Source organism: Aulonocara sp. 'chitande type north' Nkhata Bay, linkage group LG4, assembly GCF_057382095.1.
Source record: "Aulonocara sp. 'chitande type north' Nkhata Bay isolate Kocher_YH1m ecotype deep benthic linkage group LG4, A_spYH_male_GT1.1, whole genome shotgun sequence".
NCBI lineage: Eukaryota > Metazoa > Chordata > Actinopteri > Cichliformes > Cichlidae > Aulonocara > Aulonocara sp. 'chitande type north' Nkhata Bay.
In genome coordinates, this window is record NC_141347.1 from 23,986,944 (window position 1) to 24,014,277 (window position 27,334).

General features: G+C 41.8%; 1 protein-coding gene and 1 long non-coding RNA gene across 2 annotated transcripts; one reads left to right on the top strand and one right to left on the bottom strand.

Moving 5' to 3' along the window:
• The first annotated feature begins 1,510 nt into the window (after positions 1-1,510).
• LOC147332621 (cytochrome P450 2K1-like) lies at positions 1,511-16,769 on the top strand. Its single transcript, XM_086289288.1, has 9 exons — positions 1,511-1,792; positions 1,949-2,111; positions 3,315-3,464; positions 3,653-3,813; positions 14,109-14,288; positions 14,391-14,532; positions 14,867-15,051; positions 15,160-15,301; positions 15,376-16,769. The coding sequence occupies exons 1-9, from the start codon at positions 1,583-1,585 to the stop codon at positions 15,561-15,563; spliced, it is 1,521 nt and encodes a 506-aa protein (XP_086145414.1). The 5' UTR covers positions 1,511-1,582; the 3' UTR covers positions 15,564-16,769.
• Positions 16,770-21,936: 5,167 nt separating this feature from the next.
• On the bottom strand, positions 21,937-24,124 carry LOC147332622 (uncharacterized). Its single transcript, XR_015128830.1, has 3 exons — positions 23,908-24,124; positions 22,219-23,128; positions 21,937-21,950 (listed from the first exon to the last, which is right to left on the bottom strand). It is a non-coding gene; the product is annotated as an uncharacterized LOC147332622 (long non-coding RNA).
• Between the last annotated feature and the right edge of the window lie 3,210 nt (positions 24,125-27,334).

Below are 27,334 nucleotides of genomic sequence, written 5' to 3' on the forward strand. Positions count from 1 at the left end.
CGTTTAAGGATCTCTATAAAGATGGTACTTTCTTAACTTTTTTAGACCTGTGTTCAGAAACAAATCTTCCGGCTACCAATCTATTCCGTTATTTTCAGGCACGGCATTGCACTTCTGCTCTCTTCCCCTCCTACCCTCTTCTTCCAAATGTCCAACCGTGGGAGGAATTCTTATCCCTTAAACCCAATAAGAAGTCAATTATATCTTTAATATATAAACAACTTATGGATTTAAATGTCCATTCAGTTGCTAAAATTAGGGGGGCTTGGGAGCGGGAGTTAGGAGTAATTTTTTCGGATCAGCAATGGGAGAAGGCAGTATCCAATGTCCGTTATAGTACGTCCTGTGCCAGGTTACAACTTATCCAGTTCAAGGTGTTGTACAGGGTTTACTATTCAAAGTCTCGTCTGTCTGAGATTTACCCACAAGTGATGGATCAATGTGAGAGATGTCATGCCACCCCATGTGACCTAGGCCATATGTTCTTTCTGTGCCCAAGACTCCATGGCTTCTGGAGTCAGTATTCAGTTATTCTTTCCAAGGCTCTTGGGACCCAAATCTGCATGGACCCTTTTCTAGCTGTTTTTGGGCTTCCAGTCAACACTGGTCTAACCGACCCTACACACTTCAAAATATTAGCCTTTACATCACTTTTGGCTAGACGTTGCATCTTACTCCTTTGGAAATCTTCAAAGCCACCTTCAGTTTCTTTTTGGTTTAGAGATGTGATGTCATTTCTTAAATTGCAAAAGATAGGCCTTGTGGCGAAGGGAAATACAGAGAATTTTATCGTATCTGGGGCCCCTTCGTAGACTATTGCAAGTCATTACACGCTCTACCAGCTGATTAATATCATATCTCTTCCCCCCCCCCCTTTTTTTTTTGTGTGTTTTGGGGTTTGTTGTTTGTGTTTGTTTTGTTTGTTATGACCGCCACCACGGGGCAAAGTCGCATCATAAAAGTGATGCTTGCGACCTGGTTTATGATGTCTGGTATAACTTCGGGGATGCAAGCATCACTTTTATGATGCGACTTTGCCCCGTGGTGGCGGTCATAATCGCAGAGAAAGGGGTATTTTGGTCATAAAATGGCATATGTTTAACTACTAGTCTTTAACAGTTTCTTATTAGGTTTTGTCTTGTTTGTTTATTTAAGCGTGTATGTGGGTGTGCCTGTGTGTGTGTGTGTGTTATCGTATCTGTTCATGTAAGAAAAACTAAAAAATATGTGAGGGGAACAGATTGTATTGTCATTGTAAACCACTGTACACTTGTCTCTCAATAAAAATATGAGAAAGAAAAAAAAAAAAAAAAAAAAAAAAAAAAGAGTATACCTGATAACCCAGGTGGTTTTGGAGAGTTGTTTATTGACATCAGAGTCTCTGGTAGCCTTCCTGGGCTTTTTATCAGCCATTGGAAAACAGCCTGATTTTAGTAAACGGCGTCGAGTGAGTTAACTGTCTTCCATGCAGTGTTTACTTTTTGCAAAGCCAGTCAACCCCCCCCCACCCTGCAGTCTGGCACAAAGCAAAGTGTGTTACCTGCAAGGACAGCACAGAGGAAAACCATCAACATCAGAGCAAATGGAACATTTTGGGGATTTTATCTTTTTCATTTTGTTCAGTCCCACCACAATGCTGGCAGCCGTTGTTTTCCTGCTTGTACTTTATCTTGTTTCTATCATTTTCATCTCTAAGGAAAAAGGAAATGAACCCCCAGGACCGAGACCTCTGCCCCTGCTTGGTAACCTGTTGCAATTAGATCTTAACAGACCCCACAAAACTCTGTGTGAGGTAAGGTAACTCTTCTCAAGATCTGAATCAAAAGAAGCCAGTTTAAACATATTACAATACCTAATGCTATGTTATGGCCCTAGCAGGGTCTCCTGTGAAATGTTAGGGGAACGTAACATGCTATTTAATTATTATTATTTTGAATGATTCTTCCAGCTTTCAAAGGAATATGGCTCTGTATTTACTCTTTACTTTGGAACCAACAAAGTCGTGGTCCTGGCTGGATATGAGACAGTCAGAGAGGCACTGGTCAACTATGCAGAGGAGTTTGGAGAGCGCAACATCTCCCCGATACTTAATGATATAAACCGAGGTCATGGTAAGATTCTTTATATTGTGGTTTATTAAGTTTAATTTCATGTTCATAAATCTGTGTTAGCCCAGGGAAATTGCAGGTTTTGTTATTTGTGATCACTAGAGATATAAGAAAACATGATCGAAACAGGCTACACAATTAACAGCATGTTTCCTCATGTTTTGCAACAGCTGACCAATATCTTGAAGTCCAGGTTTCTTTTCAATCAGAAAAATAATATTTCAAAATAATATTTTAAAGGTTTAGTGGTGCATATTCCTTTGTTCTCGATGTCTGCCATGAGAGTAAGTTCTGCTGTTTGTGACAACATTGTGTTGTACTTTGAGTTCAGTTGATAGTTGGCTTTATAATAACATTTCACCAATGACACAGATGGAAACGTCAGATCAAAAGTGATAAAATGACTCTGAAATAAAAAATTAAAGACCCGTAGAATTACGGTTGAAAACCTTAAAAACAGATGATTTTCTTTTTGAAGAAATGCTGATTTTATTTTATTTTTTTGCTCTGATCTTTGCTGTTTTGCTTGGTTAAGATCAGATTGAGCAACAGCCCCCTTCACTCTCACTGACCTGACAGATCGCTCAACAGCAAATCCCTTTATCAATGTTTTACTTTGTGGATTTTACATTTAACACACATTAGCATGTTATATTACCAGCTAAAGTCACTTTCCCTTGCTTATCCAACTCAGAATCAGTGGTTGGTTGAGGTGGTTTGATGCTTTATATTTATTTTGTAATTATCTTTTTTTCTTGCTTTGTAAAAGTCGTCACTCTGCTGCCTTCAGACTTATCCATGTTTGAAATAATCAGCACATGATTGGGAAATCCTGGACTGACATATCGAGTTGATAACGACAGCAGTCATCTGACCTCTTACCCGATTGGTGATGTGAAAGAGAATTAACACAGGAAAAAACAAACAAACTTTGAAATGATAAATATGATAAAGTAGGACCTCAGCTGTGGAGCCCGAGAAGTACACGCTGAAATACAAAATTACATGAAACACATACTGTCAGTTCTTTATTTGAGTTAAGGCATGAATGCAAAATTGAGAACTCTGTCACAGAGACTACTGCTGAAACAGACAAAGGTCTGCGCTACAAGCCTGATTGTTCATTTGTGCCTCTGCTGAACTGATGAATGTCAGGCTCTGGCTGCTAGGCTGGAGCAGACATGCATTATACCTTATGTTTTGTAGGAATTTTGTTTGCAAATGGAGAATCGTGGAAAGAGCTGAGACGTTTTGCCCTCACCACCCTCAAAGACTTTGGGATGGGCAAAAGACTTTCTCAGGATAAAATCCTGGAGGAGTGTGGCTATCTGATTCAAGTGATTGAAGAACATAAAGGTATGGCGATAGTGTGTGTACATGTAAGTGATGACATTGTGTGCTGAAGCAGTTTTGAACCCTGAACTTCAACTTAAAGGATTTTTAAATTTTTTTTAGCACACCTCTAAATTTTGTGCATTTCTGTTAGCCCGTGTACGAATTTATTTATTTTAGATTTCCCCCCCCCCTTGTGTGTCAATTTACAGGAAATGCTTTTGATACAGCTCTTCCAATAACTTACGCAACAGCCAACATTATCTCCTCTATTGTGTACGGAAGCAGATTTGACTACGGTGACCCTGTATTCAAGAACATGGTGAAGCGAGCCAATCAAACCATATGTGTCTCAGGTTCTGCATCAGTCCAGGTTGGCTTTTTGACTTGACGCTGTTTTTAAAATAAATTACACATAAGATTTAAATCCACTAATATTACCACTGTGCAAAGGATCGAGGTATAAATTGATACTGTTACAGCTTTAACAGCAATCAGCATCCGTTTTCATGCTGATTCAGATTTGATGATGTTACCGGCACCAGACCTAGGGGAATCTGGACCGGCAGCAAGCGGCACACAGGGTAGAGAGCACTGCGTAGCCAAATATGAGCAAACTGTGGATTAATAGAGAGGACATCGAAGTTAGCGTCTTGCTCAGGCTGGAGCTCATTTATTTCTCCACATATACACAATACAAATCACACTAGACCATGCATTCTTCCCATAAAATAACAGAGTTCATAAACAAAAATAAAGTTACAAAAAGCATTCTCTCAAAAGCAAAATAAATACAAACTAATTCAAAATGACTTTACATACTCACACTTAAACAAAACACTCACGGCCAAAGCATAACAACATACCAAAATAACCCATCTCACATTCACACAACCTTTCCCCACATTCGCGCCATATACGCTATTACTTTTGAACATGGCGTCTCCTGAACGCAACCAACATGGCGGCAGACGACTGCAAACATTGTTTCACCAACAAAAAGCTTTCCCCTTAATACATGTACTCAGTACTGCTTGGCTAACACTAAAACAAACACTACAACACATTTTCGGAAGTCGCAGGTTGCCACTGTCATAGCATATACTTATAGTGCTACGTAGCATTAAAGCATTATGCCGATGATACACTAATACTCATTACAACAAAATACCACAAAACAACATCATCACTCTCATCTCAAAATATAGCCGAACAGTTGTTACTCAACTTACATGACATTTAGAACCAGTTCGGTAACATAAAAGTTTGTTTGTCAGTACCTGTGGATTAATAGAGAGGACACCGAAGTTAGCGTCTTGCTCAGGCTGGAGCTCATTTATTTCTGAGCTGCGCATACGCAGAGCCTATAGCTAGTCTCTCTGGTAGTTCCACAGCAGTGCAAGAGCACCATCTACTGGCATAATGAAATATAACCAATATAACAACACATAACAATGTCAAAATAAGTCACAATAATAAACAAAAAATAAGGGGGTATTTGGTTTTCTTACAAAAATAAACATGTAGCTTTTTCAACCTGCTACACTCTCCCCTGCTTTAAGAGATGGCTCCGGACATCTGGAACCAAACTAACACACTTCATGGCGTTTGCCCAAAGTCTTTAAAGTCTAATAGTCAAAACTATTAGTTCCAGGAGTAATGTCAAAAGGTCTTTTGGTCACCAGTCTAACATGTCCATACTGGTGTGAGGTAATAACAGTCAGGAACAGCTGGGTAAAGTGACATGTGGCAGGGAACATATGCAAGCATCATGTTTGCTCCAGGTCTCCAGAGCTGATATGAAGGCTGTCCCATTTGGCTATATGTAAAAACCTCTCTCGGTTTCACAGCTCTGGTCGACCTCCGTATTGGTGGCACATCCCATTCTGGTGTCTCTGGGACAGGGTCCCTGTTATCCACACAGCTCTCCGACCCTGTGTCCTCCATAAGATCCTCAGTTGCAGGTTCCTCCTGGGTTTCCACAGTTGGTGATGAAACAACAGGCATTGGGAAATCTGCTGGTTCTGTAGATACAGCTGGTGGGACTGCACTTCCCTGCTGCACTTCCACTGATTCCATTTCGTGTCTTATTGGCTGAAACTCAGGAGCTACAGCTCTCAGTTCACTGTGTGGTCTCGGCTGAGGCCTTTTGGGGTTAACTCTCCTCCACTGATACACAGGTATAGTTCTCAGGCTGTATGTGTACCCTTCCTCTTCATCCGAATGATCAGACTCATGTTCCACTGTTTCATTGGGGTTTGTCTCTCCCAGTCTTTGTGTTTGTCTTTTCTGACGTCCCTGCTGATCTTGCTCTACCGGCAAATCAGTCACAAGCAGCAGGAGGTTTCGATGCAGGACACGAAAGGTTTTGTCTCCTGTTTCTGATTGTACCCTATATACAGGTCCATCTCCAATCTTCTCAACAACTCTGTGAATTTTCTTTTCCCAGTAGGCACGGAGTTTGCCTGGACCACCCCGCTCGGAGAGGTTTCTGACAAGCACTCGATCTCCTGGTTGCAGTGCGATGCCTTTGATGTGCTGATCATAATGCTTTTTCCCCTTTGCAGAGGACTTTGCACTGTTTTCTGAAGCAATTTTATAGGCTTCCTGCATGCGTGCAGCCCACTTTTGTGCATACTCCTGTCTGGACTGTGACTCTTTTTCAGGTTTTAAATCAAAAAGCAGATCAACAGGCAAGCGTGGGGCTCTTCCATAAAGGAGGAAGAAAGGTGAATAGCCTGTTGCCTCATGTCTTGTGCAGTTATATGCATGGACTATATGGGGCAAATGATCCTTCCATTCTGCCCTTTTCTCCTCATGAAGAGTCCGTAGCATTTGTAGAAGTGTTCTATTTAGACGCTCAACAGGATTTCCCTGTGGGTGGTAGGGGGTTGTTCGAGAGTGGCCTATTCCTGCCAGCTGTTTGAGTCTTTGGAAAAGGTTGTTCTCAAACTCCCGGCCTTGGTCATGATGCCGCTTTTCAGGGTACCCGAAACGCGGGATAAAGTCAAGAAAGATTTTCTCAGCTGCTGTTTTGCCAGATTTATTCTTAGTCGGGTAAGCTTGGGCAAAACGGGTAAAGTGATCTACCAAGACTAAAATGTACTCAAAGCCACCTTTACTTGGTTCTAGATGTAAATAGTCAACCGAAATGAGTTCAAAGGGGGCACTGGTTGTTATCGAGCCCATTGGTGCTCTCTCTGGGACACTTGGCCGTTTCTGTTTGATACAAGGGCACTGGCGAATGACATAGTCCTCAATTTCACACTGCATAAAAGGCCAGTAAAACCTCTCCCTTGCTAACTGAATGACTTTGTCAGCACCAACATGTCCCATATCATCATGCAGGTGTTTCCGTACAGTTTGCTTAAGCTTACTGGGTAGAATCAGCTGTTTTCTTTGTCCAGTCTGTCTGTACAGTATTCCTTCCTCAAGTACAAGTCTGTTCCATTCATGTACTAGCCTACGTGTCTCTTGTCCTAGCTGTCTCTTATCTTTACTATTAGGACTCCATCTACTCTTTTTCAGATTTATCACCTCACAGATAGGGGGGTCCTCCCTCTGCGCAGCCCTGATGTTTTCTGGGGTGATGACAGGGGCACCTTCAGGGGGTGTGTCGTCAACACAGTGCAGTGCAGCCACCCATGGTACATCACCGTCTCTCATGGCTTTGTCTCCTTGCCAGATTGCAGAAACCACTTCTGGGGACAGTGTCTCAGTATACTCCATGAGGTGTTCCTGGAGTGGCAATGGATAGCGGGAGAGCGTGTCAGTGTCTGCGTTGGACTTGCCTGGTCTATACTTTACAGTGAAATGGAAGTCAGCTAATTCGCCCACCCACCGATGTCCCACAGCGTTTAACTTTGCTGTGCTCAAGATGTATGTGAGGGGATTATTATCTGTGTACACTGTGAAAGTGGGTGCATAGTAGAGGTAATCCCTAAATTTATCACAAATTGCCCACTTCAGGGCAAGGAATTCAAGCTTGCCAGAATGGAGATGGTAATTTTTCTCAGCAGGCGTGAGTGTCCTGGAACCATAAGCAATGACACAGAGCTTTTCCCCCTGTTGCTGATAAAGCACAGCCCCCAGGCCTTCATTTGATGCATCTGTGTGTAGAACGAAGGGCAAACTGAAATCTGGGTAAGCCAGGACAGGTGGACGGGTTAACATATCCACCAGACGTGACACCACAGTACGATGTTCTGCTGTCCATTGCACTGGTGTTTTGGAAGGAAGCTGACCACCATTTGTGCGCTTTAACTTGATTTTGGCTCTAGTTGAGCTACATTGCAGGCTAGGATCACTGGGACTCTCAATAAGCTTAAACAGTGGCCTCGCTATTCTAGAAAAGTCCTGAATGAACGTCCTGTAATACCCTAGAAACCCTAGAGTGCTCTGACCTCTCCCATGTTCTTTGGCTCTCTGTCTCTCAAATGTTCCACTGCTTCGAGATCTTTTGGGTCTATCTGGACACCTTCAGTGGTCACCAAGCGCCCAACATACCTGACCTGACGCTTAAACAGTTCACATTTTTTGGGACGTAGCTTCACACCATGCTCTCGCAGGCGGCAAAGCACATGCATCAGATCATCAACATGGTCATGAAAAGTCTTGGAAAAGCAAAGCACATCATCTAAATATGGTGAGCAGCACTCATCCCTCAGACCATCAAGGACCCCCTCCATGCATCTCTGAAATGCTGCTGGGGCGTTGGTAAGGCCAAATGGGAGGCGGATCCACTCGTACAACCCCCAAGGCGTGCTGAATGCTGTCAGGTGTCTTGATCTTTCATCAACAAAGCCCTGGTGGTACGCACTACCCTGGTCGAGTATTGAAAACCATGAATAGCCCCCCAAATTATCCAGCAGGTCTTGGATGCGTGGTAGTGGGTGGCGGTCAGCAATGGTTTTACGGTTAAGGCCCCGAAAGTCAATACACAAGCGTAAGCTTTTGTCTTTCTTTCGGACACACACCACCGGAGATGAGTAGGGTGATGTGGACTTTCTGATCCAGCCGTTGTCCAGCAAATTCTGAACATATTCTTTTACCTCTTTATACAAAGGTTTGGGGACCGAATTGTAGGATGTCTGGACAGGCGTATCGTCTTTCAGATTAATTTTCAACTGCAAGCTTGGGATGCAACCAATGTCAGAGTCACTTTGGGCAAAAACATCTGACTGTTCATACAACATGTCTCTAACTACCCTCTGTCAGGTAGGACAAATCAACAGGTGGATGCCATCTCTGACCTTCATTGACTTCTGTCTGATGCTTTTCGTTACCTAGCTGAACTGAACACACTTTTACATTTGTATGGGCTGATGACCCTGCGTCAGCAGAGAGATACTTGACAAGTTTTACTTCAGTCACCTCTTCCAATGTACCTAAGACTGTTCTTTTGGAGAGAAAAATGTCATGTTTGGTAGGATTCTGAATGGGAATCTTAACAATTTTTGTCAACCCACTGGGGACATCTACCAAAGCTGGGAACAACTCCAAACCCTCAGGGCAGCTGTTCTCTAGATTTGGTTGGAAGAGTCGTGGGCCACCTCTTGGCCATTCTCTGACTCTACACTTTACTTCACAAATCTGTCCTGCAGGAATCATTACACCTTTTTTTCCTGTTCTCACACTACACTCAGGATCTATTTCATCAGGGGTGGGCATCTGAAGTGCTGAAACTAGAGCATCTACTGCACTGCTGCTGACACTTAAAGCTTCTTTGAGGAGCGCAGACAGGTCAGCCCCACCTCTCTGTTCTTTATTGGTTTTTAGGATTTCAGCTATTACGTTGCTGCCTAAAATAAGACAGTTAAGGTTGTGCTGACTGATAAGCACTGGCACTTGTATGGCGACATGCCCATAGTTCACACTCTGAATTTGAAGTTCCGTGTCTGCCCAACCATCAAATGGAACGTCTGTACCATTAGCTGCCGCTATTTCCAGAGGCTGGTCTGAAAGGAGGGACTCAAGTGGCTTGATCTTAATGTGGGGAATGTTTTTCTCTATCCATGCTCTTGATACCATAGTCACTTGGGCCCCTGAATCAAGCAGCATCTTAAGTGGTACTCCATTGATGGCACATGAGACCATACATCTGTTCCCAATAAGCTGTGCAGTGGGTTTCGCTGGTGGTGCAGGACTGGGTACATTTGATCTCACCACACTTGAAGTCTTAGCAAAACTGGTGTGTGCTGGGGACTCCTCGGCTTGTTCGGTCACTGGCAGCCCCTCTCCAGTGACCTCACCCCGTTTCCCGACACCTTACGCCGCAGGCAGCCAATAGCCCGGTGTCCTGGCTGGCCACACGCAAAGCAGTGGGGGGCAGCTCACTTTGCCTTGCTGTACACAATCACCACATCTGCCCCGGTTCTCAGCTGGAGGTGTTGGAGGGTGGTTCAGGGGCGAGCAGGAGTCTCCAGATGCCACACTATCAGTCTGGCTCACCACTTTAGTTAGCTGTCTAGTCAATGAAGACACTTGGGCAGTCAGTTCTCTAATAGCTGCACGGTTAGCCTGTAGCTCAGTGTTAACCTTCGCTTGCTCAGTCAAGTCCGTGTTAGCAAGCTGAGCGGCACTTACAGTCACAGGTCTGATTTTAGATGCTGTACCCAGTCGCCTCAGTCTCTCAGCTTCCTCGCTGATGGACTTTGTAATCTGTTCAAGCAAAAAGTCGTCACTAACCTGCAAGTCATTAAGAAAAGGTTTGAGGTCTTGTCTCACATAGTTGTTTTTTTCATTGAACCCTTGATAAAGTGTGTGAAGAAATGTGCCCTGCACAAGCTTTTTGTCATAGCTAAAGTCTGCACCAGGCTGTCGTGACTCAAATAGTACACGCTGTTTTAACCCTATAATTCTGTACAAAAACTGCTGTGCACTCTCTTTGTCTTGCTGCTTAGCATTACTTAGCTCTTGAAAGAGTTCAGCGCTATTCTTGTCTCGAATATGAGAGCGGAGAAGTTTCTTCAAACCATCAACTGTCAAATCATCTTTGTTGGTTAACATTTCCTTGAGAGTACCAGGCTTCATTATCTTTAGCAAGGTTCTGATTATTTCACACTCAGTAAACCCTTCTTGTAACCCCTCATCAATTTGTTTGCACAGACTACTGTAGGACATATCCGAGCCAAGATCTGAAATTTGTCCACCATGCAACTTGAATTCTCTGCGTGGAAACAAAGCTGCCACATCACTGAGACTCAAAACTTGGTCATATCCTCTGGACGGACGACTCACCCTGCCAGGGGAAACCCCAGCAACACTAGGCGCCGGTGACACTGAAGCTGGGATGTTGAAGTTCTTGGTGGGCGTATCAGTGTCTCTTAGCATGGATGAGGGAAAGGTGGAGATGTCTCTGTCCTGCGGTAGAATGGGCTGTGTGTGAGAGTCTGTGTTAGGGGATGTGGTCAGCTGGCATAGCCAGGTGTCTGTCAGGATGTGTGGGGTCAAGTAGGGCACTCCTGCTGCTGGTTAGGAATATCTTCCATCTCAAGCGGCACGGCCAGATGATCTCCAGCCCCTCCGACGTCCGTTGACAGCAGGTCACTCTCGATGTCGTCGAGGAGCAAGAGCTGGGCCATACCTTCATCCTCCAACGCTCTTAACTTTTCACCTCTGATGTACTCAACGATCAGGTCATACAGTTCTGGTTCACTTAAGCCTTAGGTGTCAAACTCTGGCCCGCGGGCCAAATTTGGCCCGCAGCCTAATTACATTTGGCCCGCGAAGCCATACCAAATTATTATTAGAGCTGGCCTACTGGTATTATACAGCTAATATATATATTGTTTAGTATTAAGCTTTGCTCGTTCCATATTCAGTTTTTCAGCAAAACTTGTTTGAGTCCATAAGAAGAGATTCATTCTTAAATCTGGAGGAAGATTTTTTTTCAATAAATATTAATGTTAGCCCGCGACCTTGTTCCAGTTTTGAATTTTGGCCCACTGTGTATTTGAGTTTGACACCCCTGACTTAAGCCATCAAGATTGCGAGTCATACTGCCATCCTCCACTGAAGAAACAACAGTGCGCAGCTGGCTCACACTCAAATCACAAAGTCTTTTCTGGATCTTTACTATCAACAACCGCCGTGGGGTAACAGTGGCCATCTTGACGTTTTGACTGTGACCTGGGCTCCCTGGATGACGCACGCAATGCAGCCTTCCCTGAGACTTTGGACACCAGTTCTGGTCGTTTGGCACACACGTCACCACTAGACGATCCCGTTTTCTTACAAAAATAAACATGTAGCTTTTTCAACCTGCTACAATGACAATCACATACATTCATATATGGAAGTAGAACATCCTGTGAAACTATAAAATCTTATAAAAGCAGCTTAAATTAGCAACAACAAACAGGCCTCATGACCTGATTTCTACTACACGTATAAGGCTGCCAGGCACCAGCCGCTCCCACCCGACGACGGGCACCGGAACAGTCAGGACCTCCTCCACTTCCACGGCTTCGGGGAACGCCAGTTGGGGTGGCGGCCGGGACCAGATCCGAGCTGCCAGGTTCTCAATCCATCCTACGCTCGATTCGATTCTGCAGTTCTTCCTGCTGCTCCCGCTGTTTGGCCATGTGTTTTGCAAATGTGGCTCTGTGGTGCATTGGAAATCTGACTGTTTGCTTTTTCACAATCTTTTTTCTTCTTATTTTATAAATTTGTTTGTTGCTCATTGAGCCAAAGAGAGTAATTCTTAATCATGAGATACAATAAAATGTATACAGTGGGGCAAAAAAGTATTTAGTCAGCCACCGATTGTGCAAGTTCCCCCACCTAAAATGATGACAGAGGTCAGTAATTTGCACCAGAGGTACACTTCAACTGTGAGAGACAGAATGTGAAAAAAAAATCCATGAATCCACATGGTAGGATTTGTAAAGAATTTATTTGTAAATCAGGGTGGAAAATAAGTATTTGGTCAATAACAAAAATACAACTCAATACTTTGTAACATAACCTTTGTTGGCAATAACAGAGGTCAAACGTTTACTATAGGTCTTTACCAGGTTTGCACACACAGTAGCTGGTATTTTGGCCCATTCCTCCATGCAGATCTTCTTGAGAGCAGTGATGTTTTGGGGCTGTCGCCGAGCAACACGGACTTTCAACTCCCGCCACAGATTTTCTATGGGGTTGAGGTCTGGAGACTGGCTAGGCCACTCCAGGACTTTCAAATGCTTCTTACGGAGCCACTCCTTTGTTGCCCAGGCGGTGTGTTTTGGATCATTGTCATGTTGGAAGACCCAGCCTCGTTTCATCTTCAAAGTTCTCACTGATGGAAGGAGGTTTTGGCTCAAAATCTCACGATACATGGCCCCATTCATTCTGTCCTTAACACGGATCAGTCGTCCTGTCCCCTTGGCAGAAAAACAGCCCCATAGCATGATGTTTCCACCCCCATGCTTCACAGTAGGTATGGTGTTCTTGGGATGCAACTCAGTATTCTTCTTCCTCCAAACACGACGAGTTGGGTTTATACCAAAAAGTTCTACTTTGGTTTCATCTGACCACATGACATTCTCCCAATCCTCTGCTGTATCATCCATGTGCTCTCTGGCAAACTTCAGACGGGCCTGGACATGCACTGGCTTCAGCAGCGGAACACGTCTGGCACTGCGGGATTTGATTCCCTGCCGTTGTAGTGTGTTACTGATGGTGACCTTTGTTACTTTGGTCCCAGCTCTCTGCAGGTCATTCACCAGGTCCCCCCGTGTGGTTCTGGGATCTTTGCTCACCGTTCTCATGATCATTTTGACCCCACGGGATGAGATCTTGCGTGGAGCCCCAGATCGAGGGAGATTATCAGTGGTCTTGTATGTCTTCCATTTTCTGATGATTGCTCCCACAGTTGATTTTTTCACACCAAGCTGCTTGCCTATTGTAGATTCACTCTTCCCAGTCTGGTGCAGGTCTACAATACTTTTCCTGGTGTCCTTCGAAAGCTCTTTGGTCTTGGCCATGGCGGAGTTTGGAGTCTGACTGTTTGAGGCTGTGGACAAGTGTCTTTTATACAGATGATGAGTTCAAACTGGTGCCATTCATACAGGTAACGAGTGGGGGACAGAAAAGCTTCTTACAGAAGACGTTACAGGTCTGTGAGAGCCAGAGATCTTCCATGTTTGAGGTGACCAAATACTTATTTTCCACCCTGATTTACGAATAAATTCTTTACAAATCCTACCATGTGAATTCATGGATTTTTTTTTCACATTCTGTCTCTCACAGTTGAAGTGTACCTCTGGTGCAAATTACTGACCTCTGTCATCATTTTAAGTGGGGGAACTTGCACAATCGGTGGCTGACTAAATACTTTTTTGCCCCACTGTATATGACACAATATGCACTCACAGTCATTAAGAGAATACATGGTAACGCTACCTGAAAATATTAGATATCTTTAGATGCACAGCAACAGTAACTTTGTTAATTGTGATTTCAATGATTTCTGTGAGAGAAATTCTGAAATAAGTTAAGTCATTGGTGCTTTCACAAAAATGAAAACCAGGATTTAGTGAAAAATTGTGTAATAATACTATATTGACATTTTTAAGTATGTAAACTGTGTCATATGACAAAGTAAAGTGTATTTCATTTTATTTCTGATAATTACGTGTATTTACTTGGAATAAGCTTTGTTTTACTGTTTTTCTCCTGCAGCTTTTTAACATGTTTCCTCGGCTGTTCGGTTGGATAAAAAATCGCCAGGTGATGTTAAAAAATGTTGAGATGGCTGTCACAGATATAAAGAATTTAATTAAGCATCTGAAAGAGACTCTGGAGCCTGGACTGTGCCGAGGGCTTGTGGACTGTTTTCTGATTCGGAAACAGAAAGAAGAAGTAAGACTGTGTGTTGTTTTTTTTGTTTTTTTTAAATTATGATAATATTATTTACACTTTAGGTTTGATATCAATAAGCAATGTGAGTGTTATTTCTTTTAGGACTCCTGTGTTTTGGATACTCACTACAATGAGGAGAACTTGACATTCACAGTGAGCAACCTGTTTGCTGCTGGCACTGACACCACAGCAGCCACACTGAGATGGGGTTTGCTGTTAATGGCTAAATACCCACACATACAGGGTAAGGAACTGGACAAGACATGCAAGTCTCATTATGCATGGTAATAACACATAAATAGAGTTCAGTGTCCTGTTGGGGTACAAGACCAAGGACTTCAGTTATGGGTTTACTGACATGTCAGCATGTGATATCAGAGAGATAAGGCAAAAAATTAGGAGTTTTGTCTTTGTTACTACCAGTCAGTGGTAAATAAATACACCTGTCAGATGCAAACAATGTGCACCATAACAATATTCTGTGTATATTTTGGATTTAAATTTTTTTTTTTTACACATTTTAGCAGATCTGTTAAAACTAATGTGGACAAATGCGTTTCTTTATTTTGTCTCTGCAGAGCAGGTCCACGAGGAGCTGAGCCAGGTAGTAGGAAGCCGACAAGTTTGTGTAGATGACCGGAAAAACCTGCCGTACACTGATGCAGTCATTCACGAGACTCAGAGACTGGCGAATATTGCTCCCATGTCTCTTCCTCACCAAACTAGCCAAGATGTCACCTTCAAGGGATACTTTATCAAAAAGGTCAGCTGCTGTACCTAAATATATTTTAACATCTTGATTCACTTCTGATAACCTGAACTAGTTCTGTAGATGTACATCTACATGAGAAATCTTCTTGGTTTCCCACAGGGAACTATTGTGTTTCCCCTTCTCACCTCTGTCCTGTATGATGAGAGTGAATGGGAGAGCCCACACACTTTTAACCCTTCACATTTTCTGGACAAAAAGGGTCAATTTGTCAGGAGAGATGCCTTCATGCCCTTTTCTGCAGGTATGACAACTTTGATAAAATGTACACTTCCACAGACGTGATTGGATTTAAATGAGTGTAAACTGCTCTTGCAGGTCGCAGGATGTGTCTCGGAGAAGGTCTGGCTAAGATGGAGCTCTTCCTCTTCTTCACCTCCCTCATTCAGCGCTTTCGTTTCACTCCTCCACCTGGAATCACAGAGGATGAACTGGATCTCACACCAGCTCTGGGATTCACCACCCCTCCTTCATCTCATATGCTGTGTGCTGTCAGTCGCCAGTGAGAGACACATGGAACTTGACATTATAGCATTTACTTGTGACAATAGCATAAGCAATAGCATCAAACAGATGTCAGCATTCTGAACAACAGGCAAAGGCAGATGTCAAGGGAACAGATTTTTCTGACTACTTTTTAGTTTTACTCCCTACAGTTTCAAGCAAATATCTGTACTTTCTACTTATTACGTTTTCAAAACAGGCTCATTACTTTGGCTATAATGCATTTGGGGGGAATCATTATCTCGTTATTATCTTGTCACTGTGGACCTCCCAGCCCATTGTTCCTTCACTGGGCTGGTTTCAGTCATTATGCAAATGTACTGTTAATTAGATTGGAGAAACCTGCAGTCAGCTGACACTGAAGAAGTCACTTGGATGAGAGACGAAACGTTTCTCCCACTGAAAACGCTACTTTCAGATAAACAGAATCAACTTTTGGAGACTGCAGACCTTTGTTTGTTTATTAATCACCAGTGGATAAAAAAAGATGACATGTGTCAAAGTCAGGGATTAAAAGTGATTGTTTTTAAGTGTCAGTTAATTTCCAGTGCAGCTTTCCTCTCAGCTCAACAAACATCACAAACACACAAAGTGTTTGTGTGCAGTTTGTCTCAAAGTGTGTTGCTAGCTAAAGGTCCAGCTGCTGTATTTCCTTGCTGTAGGTTAGTGCAGGATAAACAGGTTAGTTTGTTGTACTGTGAAAAGTGAAGAACACACTGCTCTTTAAGAATAAACAGTGTGGTTTATTTACAAAGTGGTAAAAACAGTGAACAGCTGATCCAGGTACAATGAAAGTTGAGTGGGTGGTTTTCTCCTCTTCTTTTCGTCCGTGCCCGAGTAGAGAATAAACACCCCGTGTCCTCCAATAACCCTCGTCCCAGGTGGTGATTAACCCTCGAAATTCCGAGAACACAACATCACGGGCAGGCCGACCGATGCCAGTCACTTCTAACAAGTAAAATCAAAGTATAATTGACAGAATGAGTGGAGTCATTCAAATTTTTGATTACCAACCAGAACTTTGTTTGAATGATTAACAGATCATATCAGTATTTTTGTTTTTCACTGTTATTTTTTAGAGAGTAATTTGTTAGAGGTTTATTCTTTCAATTGCAGGAGAATTGTGAAAAATGTTGTTTTCTGCAGATACATTTGGAATTGTGCATTTTCAATAACGGATCTAAAATGGCAATAAACGAAAGTCTTTAGCTTTTCAGTTTGCTTTTTGCACGCAGTGAAACACATCATGAACATAAAGAAGACACACTTTTACCAAAACAGTGAAGATACTACAAATGGCATGTAAAAATACAGCATGTTGGATCAGGTTTAGATAGGTATTCTTACATTGTACTCTAATTTATTCAATATTTAAATCTGCTTAGCCAGCTATTTTAGTGCAACAAACCTTTGGAGGAAACTAAGCTCTATAATGAACACTCACAGTCCAAGCCATTAACAGTCAGATTTATGGTTGACCAGACTTTAGTTAGAATTTGTTTTGTTTTGTTTTTTAGACAGTAATTTTTTAAAGGCTTTACCTTTTCCATTGGTGCAACCTTTTAATTTCTTTTTTTAAATTTACCTATGCTGTGTCTATGTTTAGTAGTTAATACCCAGGTAACATCCTTGACCACATTAGTTGTTCTTCCTGTTAAAAGCGGGTTTTTCCTTCCTACTGTTGCCAAAGCACTTGCTCAGGGAGTCATATGATGGTTGTAATACAATTAATTGAAAATTCATAACAGCACTTATCACAGCCTATAAACTATAACTAAGAACTATAACTCCTTCCCATTTGCACCGAAACACACCCACAAAGAAAATAAGTTTCTTTTTCTGTACTAAAGTGCAATGGTGAAAGTGAGGTTAAAGTAAGTAAGGCGTCGTCAAAGGAGCTTGCAAAGAAAAGCGTCTGGACTTCTTTAAGTTACTTGAAGACGTTTCACCTCTCATCCGAGAAGCTTCTTCAGTTCTAAGGTCAAATGGTGGAGAGTCCCAGATATAAACCTAGTGGGAGTAACCCCCCACAGAGGGACAAAAGGACCCCCTGATGATCCTCTAATCGCCTGAGCCAAGGTGTGAAACTGGGTGTGGGTCCCAATCAGCCAGAGTTTCGGGTGTGTTCATTGTTAAACCTGGCCCCACCTTATCATGCGAATTCCTGGGATCAGATGGCCCAGGATGTGAGTGGGCGTTAAGGCGTCTGGGAAGGGATCTCAAAACTGGATTATAGATGGCAGAGAGTTGGTGTCGTAAACCCCCGCCTCTGTTCAAAGATGGTCGCTCACAGTGGACATAGATGGCTTCTTTCACTCCTCTTTCAAACCATCTGTCCTCTCTGTCCAAAATGTGAACATTGGCATCCTCGAAAGAGTGTCCTTTATCCTTAAGATGCAGATGGACTGCTGAATCTTGTCCTGTGGAGGTGGCTCTTCTGTGTTGTGCCATGCGCTTGTGAAGTGGCTGTTTGGTCTCTCCAATGTAGAGGTCTGGGCATTCCTCGCTGCACTGTACAGCATACACCACATTGTTAAGTCTGTTCAGACGTAAGTTCAGACTCTCCACCATTTGACCTTAGAACTGAAGAAGCTTCTCGGATGAGAGGTGAAACGTCTTCAAGTAACTTAAAGAAGTCCAGACGCTTTTCTTTGCAAGCTCCTTTGACTACGATGACCTGGATGACTGAGAACCTTCACAGACATAAGTAAGGTGTCGTGAAGAAATTGTGATCCCATTCTTGGAAGCACAAAGAAGAGGGGGAAGCACCGAATATGGATGATTTTGGAGAAGATTAGTCTTTCCTTCTAAAAGTTGCAGGGGATACATATTCTTTCAGACTTTGTGTCTCGGTATGCCTTAAAATGGGCCCCTTTCTATAAGGCAAGTCTTTTGTTTAGCAAATTCTTAAGAATCCACCAAATAACCCAGGTGATTTTGGAGAGGATAAAAGTTTCCTCAAGTGAAATACTTGATGGCTTGGAACATGAATCTTTGTTCTATTAGGATCTCTTTTTCTTTTTGATAGTTTCCACTGTAGCTTGGGGAAGTCTGCACTAAGTGCGCACATGTTTATTGACATTGATCAGAGTGTCTGATAGTGTTCCTTACAGTGGCTGGGAAGTGCAAATCACAAGTCCGCAACAAATTAACAAGTGGCTCTTGACGGAAAGGGATTGTCTGAAATACTGGAAGGGACTCAACGGTAGGGCTTTGGAGTTGACATAATGCCGCAATGTATTGTGGGAGCGCGGCGCCATATATCTGGGTCACGAATCAAAGCAAACACACTGTGCTGGAAGGACGGTTGCTAGAAACATGCTTAAAAGCAGTTTAAAAGAAAAGGGACGGTACAGAGACAGGTTGCGTCCGGATGCAAAGAGACGGTACTTGCAGAAAATAGCGTACATTGGAAATGTGGAACCGTATGAAATACGGCCGTGGAGTAGAAACCCTGACGACCTACCGCTATTGACGTAGCCTGATATATTTTCGTACCTTGTCTGTGGAGTCAGCGTGTACAAGGTGAACCGGTTTCGCAATTATAAATCTCTGGAGGGACACATTCAAATTAGTGCAGCATAAATTCATTCATGAGGGGGAAATTACAGTGAGAACATGTGGAGGCTGTTAGAGGGATAACATAGTGAGTTCAGTGCATTGATGTGATATTGTCCTGATGGATTTAGTTATTCTTTATGGTTAAAGAAATTGCAATGATTTATTAGTGCAATGATTATTATAAATAATCATAATTATAGATCTTGCTTCCATGTTTGTGTCCTGTGTCACTAAAAGTACATTTTATTGTAGTTTTATACATTGATTAATGACCTGCAAAATCTCCTTATCATATTAAGTGTCCATAACTGTCACTTAAAGTCAAACTTTATGCTTTCTCCATCTTGAAAGTGATTACATCCTTGCATTACATACTTTAGGTTCATTTTCTGCAGGCAGGTTTCTGAAAGAGAACAGGCAGATTTAGAATATAACATGCAGCGTTCTATAGATGGATGCATAAAAAAGAAGAAAAGTTACATGTATGTGCTAACTTTCTAAACACTTTGTTACATTTATGATAAATGGATTAGAAAGTAGATAAAACACATTTATGTCAGCCTTGGCTCATTAAAGTCCTTGTCTTTAAATTAACTTTGTATGTATGAAGCCCCAGGACCGAGACCTCTGCCCCTGCTTGGTAACCTGTTGCAATTAGATCCCAAGAGACCCCACAAAACTCTGTGTGAGGTAAAATAACTCTTCTCAAGATCTGAATCAAAAGAAGCCAGTTTAAACATATTACAATACCTAATGCTATGTTATGGCCCTAGCAGGGTCTCCTGTGAAATGTTAGGGGAACGTAACATGCTATTTAATTATTATTATTTTGAATGATTCTTCCAGCTTTCAAAGGAATATGGCTCTGTATTTACTCTTTACTTTGGAACCAACAAAGTCGTGGTCCTGGCTGGATATGAGACAGTCAGAGAGGCACTGGTCAACTATGCAGAGGAGTTTGGAGAGCGCAACATCTCCCCGATACTTAATGATATAAACCGAGGTCATGGTATGATTCTTTTATATTGTGGTTTATTAAGTTTAATTTCATGTTCACATCCTGTGAAACTATAAAATCTTATAAAAGCAGCTTAAATCAGCAACAACAAACAGGCCTCATGACCTGATTTCTACTACACGTATAAGGCTGCCAGGCACCAGCCGCTCCCACCCGACGACGGGCACCGGAACAGTCAGGACCTCCTCCACTTCCACGGCTTCGGGGAACGCCAGTTGGGGTGGCGGCCGGGACCAGATCCGAGCTGCCAGGTTCTCAATCCATCCTACGCTCGATTCGATTCTGCAGTTCTTCCTGCTGCTCCCGCTGTTTGGCCATGTGTTTTGCAAATGTGGCTCTGTGGTGCATTGGAAATCTGACTGTTTGCTTTTTCACAATCTTTTTTCTTCTTATTTTATAAATTTGTTTGTTGCTCATTGAGCCAAAGAGAGTAATTCTTAATCATGAGATACAATAAAATGTATACAGTGGGGCAAAAAAGTATTTAGTCAGCCACCGATTGTGCAAGTTCCCCCACCTAAAATGATGACAGAGGTCAGTAATTTTCACCAGAGGTACACTTCAACTGTGAGAGACAGAATGTGAAAAAAAAATCCATGAATCCACATGGTAGGATTTGTAAAGAATTTATTCGTAAATCAGGGTGGAAAATAAGTATTTGGTCAATAACAAAAATACAACTCAATACTTTGTAACATAACCTTTGTTGGCAATAACAGAGGTCAAACGTTTACTATAGGTCTTTACCAGGTTTGCACACACAGTAGCTGGTATTTTGGCCCATTCCTCCATGCAGATCACTCTCAGCGTCTCTAAAAAACCCAGCAAACTGACAATCACCTCTAAACAAGGGGTCAGTTTATAGGCTTTTTGTTTGTTTGTTTGTTTTGTTTTTTATCAGCCGCAACACCATGTAATGCATGGATGTTAGACTCTTTCACCAGACCATGTTGCTAGCCCAACCACCAGGCTCAGGGTCTCTGAACTCTAACCCTGGCTCTGGCTGCCAAATGTGCCTCTGACCCTCTTGTGCCTGTTCACCACCAGACTAAGTTTGTACTCTCACCTACTAACATTATTTTATTACAGGGCAATATTCAGCTAGGTTACTACTTTGACTTTCTTACTTTGAGCACATTTCCGAGCCCATACATTATCAAACTTTTACTTGAGTATTTCTGACACCAGCTATACTTTTACTTAAGTAAAAAAAAAAAATGCCTGCACTATCGGTGTAAAGCTGTCTTTAATTCTTTAACAGTTCATGCAACAATTATAAATTAAACCTGCACCACAGCTAACTCTTTTTCATAACCAATAACAGGTGTATTTCTTAGATCTACAGAAACAGCCAAAACACTCTGCTTGTATAATGCCATATTCTCTCCCAGCGTACCCTTGTCTCACAACAGGGTGATTCCCAAAGTACGACTCAATAAACAGAGACTATAAAACCAGAACAGAAAGATAAAATTGGAAGATCAAAGATTAAGGTTTGTGTTTTTATAGCACAAAGTAAACTGTCCTCCTCCTCAGTGTGACGCAGGGGTGCAGAGTCCATCCTTCTCGCTGTTTTGAGATTAAAAAAAAAAAGGTTTTGGAGGAATGAGACGGCGGTCTTGTTTTAAAATAACAGAAGGTGGGGCGTGATCCTGAAGTGGGATGAACAATCAATAATTTTCATTCCATTATTTACAAGCTATCACACGATGTCCCAGGGACAACATCTACACGATGTCCCAGGGACAACATTTACACGATGTCCCAGGGACAACAATTACACGATGTCCCAGGGACAACCATAAATGCTCTACAGAAAAAAAGAAAACACTAAATGAGATTAAACAGTATTGAAATGTTTTTGCTATCTCAAAGCACCACTTCAATGCCAAATTAAACATTTCAACTCACAAGTAGATATATAAAATACTGCATACAGCCTATAGGAATAACTTTAACAACTGGAAAGGAAAGTTTTTTGCAGCCAATGCTGCAGCTATAGCATTAGATTCTGGCATGTTATAACTTTTTTGAAAAGGAATTATTTCAAAATCAATAGCTGTCAATGTATTATTTACCTCGGGGAAGTTGGGAAATGCTCACAAACTATTCCAAGAACAGTTTCCAGGGTTTTCTGACTTTCGTTGCTGACAATAGCATAGGCCACAGGGACTCCATGCCCATGATCATCTCTTACAACAAGTGTGAATAAGGGAAATGAATACTGGTTAACGCAGTGCGTGGTGTCAACAAATACTAACTGTTTTGCATAGTTCTCCATGTTTGATTTCATTACAGGTGTCTGCAAAACAATCATTAGTTCTTGGTCAGATGTGTATGGTTGATAGAAGAGAACATGTTCTTGATGTTTTCCATTAAGTAAGGTATGTACACTTTGACTGTCTCCACAGTTAAAGTGCTTCTTCCTCATCATGCAGGTTCTAACACTGTCAATGTCACGTGGTGTGACAAAATGCTCTCTGTTGTGAAGATCTCTGTGTCCATGTTCTTTGGCCCATTTATGACATTCGGTTAGTATGATGGCTGGCTTAGTTCCAAGGGAAAGCAGTTCCTCAATCTTCCTCCTCAAATCACTGGAAATATTGTTGAAATGTGCGTCTTTTGGGTCCGAAGGATCATGCCCATCATGCTTATCATATGTACGCTGCACGATGACTGTGTGGTCTTTCCAACATTTGAGTACTTTAAATGAAACATAGGCCTTACAGCCCACTGCTCTGTAGCTGTTTCGACTTTTTTCCCCAGCTCTGATGCAGTTGAATTTGTAATAGTCTCTTTTCCTGTCTTTACCTGAGGCAACATTTAAACATTTATAATGTCCATGAAGGGTTAATGAGTTCAATTTTTCTAACACAACACTGAATGGGTCCTCCTGGCATTGTGACACATGCACACAAAGTTGTGTGTCTTTTCCAGTTCTTTTTTTTTCGTCATTCAGAACACTTCTTCTAATTATGTCGTCCATTTCTGGTGGAAAAATAACGAAGGTTTAATTAGTCAATATTCATTAATTCATTTTAACTTGTTGTGGGGTTTTTTGCAATACAATGTAAATATTAAATATAATATTAAAAAAAAAAATATATATAAAATAATATAAAACAAACAGGGGCTAAAAGAAGCTAAACTTTCATATGGTATGTCTCTGGCAACTTTAACATGATGTCCCAGGGACAACATCTACACGATGTCCCAGGGCAACTTCTACATGATGTTCCAGGGACAACATTTACGCGATGTCCCAGGGACAACATTTACGCGATGTCCCTGGGACAACATCTACGCGATGTCTCAGGGACAACATTTACGCGATGTCCCAGGGACAACATTTACGCGATGTCTCAGGGACAACATTTACGCGATGTCCCTGGGACAACATTTACGCGATGTACCAGGACAAATTTGTAAATTTCTGGATTACTGTTAATCTCCATAGAATCAAGAACTCATGTCCAGTTTCACAGCTATGGACCAGTTAATTATGTTTCCAGGTGATAGTTTGATTCATAGATTCAGCACACAACCATAAGTCTAGGCCTTTTAGTCCAGATTCTCTTCACTTATGTTTGTAAAATGATCAGGGAAGCTACTGCAATTTTGCCTGACCCAACCCCCGGGCCACGAAACACCCAAAAAGTTGGGGAACGCTGGTCTAGAGAACACTGGTTAGCTAATGCTGTCGTCAAGTAGCCTATCGCTAGCAAGCAAACAGCAAGCCAAGTGAGGAACATATGTATAATGCTTACCGTTTATTAAAGGAAAGTATCCTAAATTGACTTCAAATTCGGCGGACAGGCGGCGGTTTTTCGCTTCTTCACTTGTATTTCGAAATACTCGAAGGCGGGTATTTCGAAGTCGCAAAGGAATGACGTCACAAGAAGGTGATTGGTCACTTGCAATGTTGAACCTGGAACAACATTAATTATGATGATGTGGGAACAATGCTGACACGAGGAAATCAGATCGTCCTTTTTGGAATGTTTAAGCAGTATCGACCTCCCAGAACAACAAAAACCTGGAGCTTTGTGCAACAGTGGAGAGTCAGAACAGATCTTCATCAGCGAACCTGCAACACCCCCGAGTGAGTGGCTACCTCGCGATTTCTCTGATGTTTTTGAGTACAGTATATCAGATTTTGATCTAGTTCATATACCCACCACCCCAGAATGTGACAGAAATAGCATTGATTCACACATAGATTTCGAAGAAGGCGGCATAACAGACTCTCAAATATCACCGGCGTATGATGCTTACATGAAGCTTCCAGACGCTCAGCCTGCTGAACAGAGTCATATAGCTTCAATAGCTGATAAATTATGTTTGATTGAAGCTAGACTCAATCAATACCACCAAGAAGCACAGGTACAAAGGCAACAGTTTACCAAATTCATAAACAAAGTGTGTAGTACATTAGACAACATCTGCTATGTTCTATTTAAACCCAGATTCCTTTTATAGTTTGCAGTGAAATTTCTTAAACCATTGTTTAATGGGACAGAAGTACAAGTCACTCTTTACTAACACACTGTAGATAAGTTTATTGCTGAACGACACAGCTAGCAGTCCCACACACTCTTTAGATTTTTGAAGTTTTGTGTGTGATGGTTTTGCCTCTCACACCTTACCCCTTTCTCCCAGTATCACAACAGTATGACTCCCAAAGTACGACTCAGTAAACAAACAAGGACTCTAAACTCAGAACAGAAAGATACAGTTGAAAGATTAGTGATATCTTTTATGATGCGTAATAAACTACACCCTCTTCTTCTCTGTATTTATGTTGTTTGTGTGCGTGCGTGCGTGTGTGTGTGTGTGTGAATGCCTTAGAAGTCAAAGTATACATTAGCCATACTTACAAAAACATTTTTAATTTCATTTAGAACTGAGATTCTAAGTTGTAAGCAGAAATCGTATGCTCAACCAGGAGTATGTTTCCCCACTTTCACAATGCTGAGGCATCAAATCCATGATCCAACAGATGGTTTGTCACATGTGGGCGAGAAGGGCAAGCCAACCCTTACTTACACAACCTCACACACTATAGATTTTTAAAGCTCCTGTGTACAACGGTTTAGCTAAAGATATAACTTCTACTTTTGATAAAGATCACTCCCTCTGCATATTTCTTAAGAAATGAAGTGTCTTTACTGGGATATTTATTGTCAAACTATGCGATTTTCCAAATGTGTGTGGAGTAAAATGTTGTGACCAAGAATCATTCAGGATTAACAACACAAACTGTTTTGATAGCAGAAACAGTCTGTCTTATAGTTCCCATACTTTACCGCTAGTTTTACAAACACATTCTTCTTCATATCGGTTTAATTGGTTTTTTATGAAACTGATTTTTAATAGTACAACCAAGGTCTAACTTTTCCTAGCTCCCCAGTATAAATGCAAGAATTTTGCAGACTTTATTGAAACTGTCACAATTTAACACTCAATGCCATAAACAGAGTTGATCCATGTTTCTATGGACAGTGTTTCATACATCAACAGCTCTGAAAATCACTTTTAAAGTAATGTAGAACATGATCTCTCTCACTCTCAGCGTCTCTAAAAAACCCAGCAAACTGACAATCACCTCTAAACAAGGGGTCAGTTTATAGGCTTTTTGTTTGTTTGTTTGTTTTGTTTTTTATCAGCCGCAACACCATGTAATGCATGGATGTTAGACTCTTTCACCAGACCATGTTGCTAGCCCAACCACCAGGCTCAGGGTCTCTGAACTCTAACCCTGGCTCTGGCTGCCAAATGTGCCTCTGACCCTCTTGTGCCTGTTCACCACCAGACTAAGTTTGTACTCTCACCTACTAACATTATTTTATTACAGGGCAATATTCAGCTAGGTTACTACTTTGACTTTCTTACTTTGAGCACATTTCCGAGCCCATACATTATCAAACTTTTACTTGAGTATTTCTGACACCAGCTATACTTTTACTTAAGTAAAAAAAAAATGCCTGCACTATCGGTGTAAAGCTGTCTTTAATTCTTTAACAGTTCATGCAACAATTATAAATTAAACCTGCACCACAGCTAACTCTTTTTCATAACCAATAACAGGTGTATTTCTTAGATCTACAGAAACAGCCAAAACACTCTGCTTGTATAATGCCATATTCTCTCCCAGCGTACCCTTGTCTCACAACAGGGTGATTCCCAAAGTACGACTCAATAAACAGAGACTATAAAACCAGAACAGAAAGATAAAATTGGAAGATCAAAGATTAAGGTTTGTGTTTTTATAGCACAAAGTAAACTGTCCTCCTCCTCAGTGTGACGCAGGGGTGCAGAGTCCATCCTTCTCGCTGTTTTGAGATTAAAAAAAAAAAGGTTTTGGAGGAATGAGACGGCGGTCTTGTTTTAAAATAACAGAAGGTGGGGCGTGATCCTGAAGTGGGATGAACAATCAATAATTTTCATTCCATTATTTACAAGCTATCACACGATGTCCCAGGGACAACAATTACACGATGTCCCAGGGACAACATCTACACGATGTCCCAGGAACAACATTTACACGATGTCCCAGGGACAACATTTACACGATGTCCCTGGGACAACATTTACGCGATGTACCAGGACAAATTTGTAAATTTCTGGATTACTGTTAATCTCCATAGAATCAAGAACTCATGTCCAGTTTCACAGCTATGGACCAGTTAATTATGTTTCCAGGTGATAGTTTGATTCATAGATTCAGCACACACTTCTTCACTTGTATTTCGAAATAATCGAAGGCGGGTATTTCGAAGTCGCAAAGGAATGACGTCACAAGAAGGTGATTGGTCAATTGCAATGTTGAACCTGGAACAACATTAATTATGATGATGTGGGAACAATGCTGACACGAGGAAATCAGATCGTCCTTCCAAAAACGTCTGGAATCGTACGGTGTCCTGATCATTATGAGGAGGGGTGCTGTTCTGCAGTCTGTGAAGATAGATAGACATGTGTTAAAACATTTTATACATGTACCCATTTCAAACTGAATAAGCGTGTCTCCCTCTCTATCTCTTTTTATCTAATTTATATATGCCTATGCTTACCTTGTAGTGTGCGTTATTCGGGATGGTCCTGCTTCTCCACACACCCGGTTCTCTGGCGTGGCTCTGTAGGTGTAAAACGGTCAGTTTAGAACATTTGTAATTGTTTAAACCTCTTTTTAAT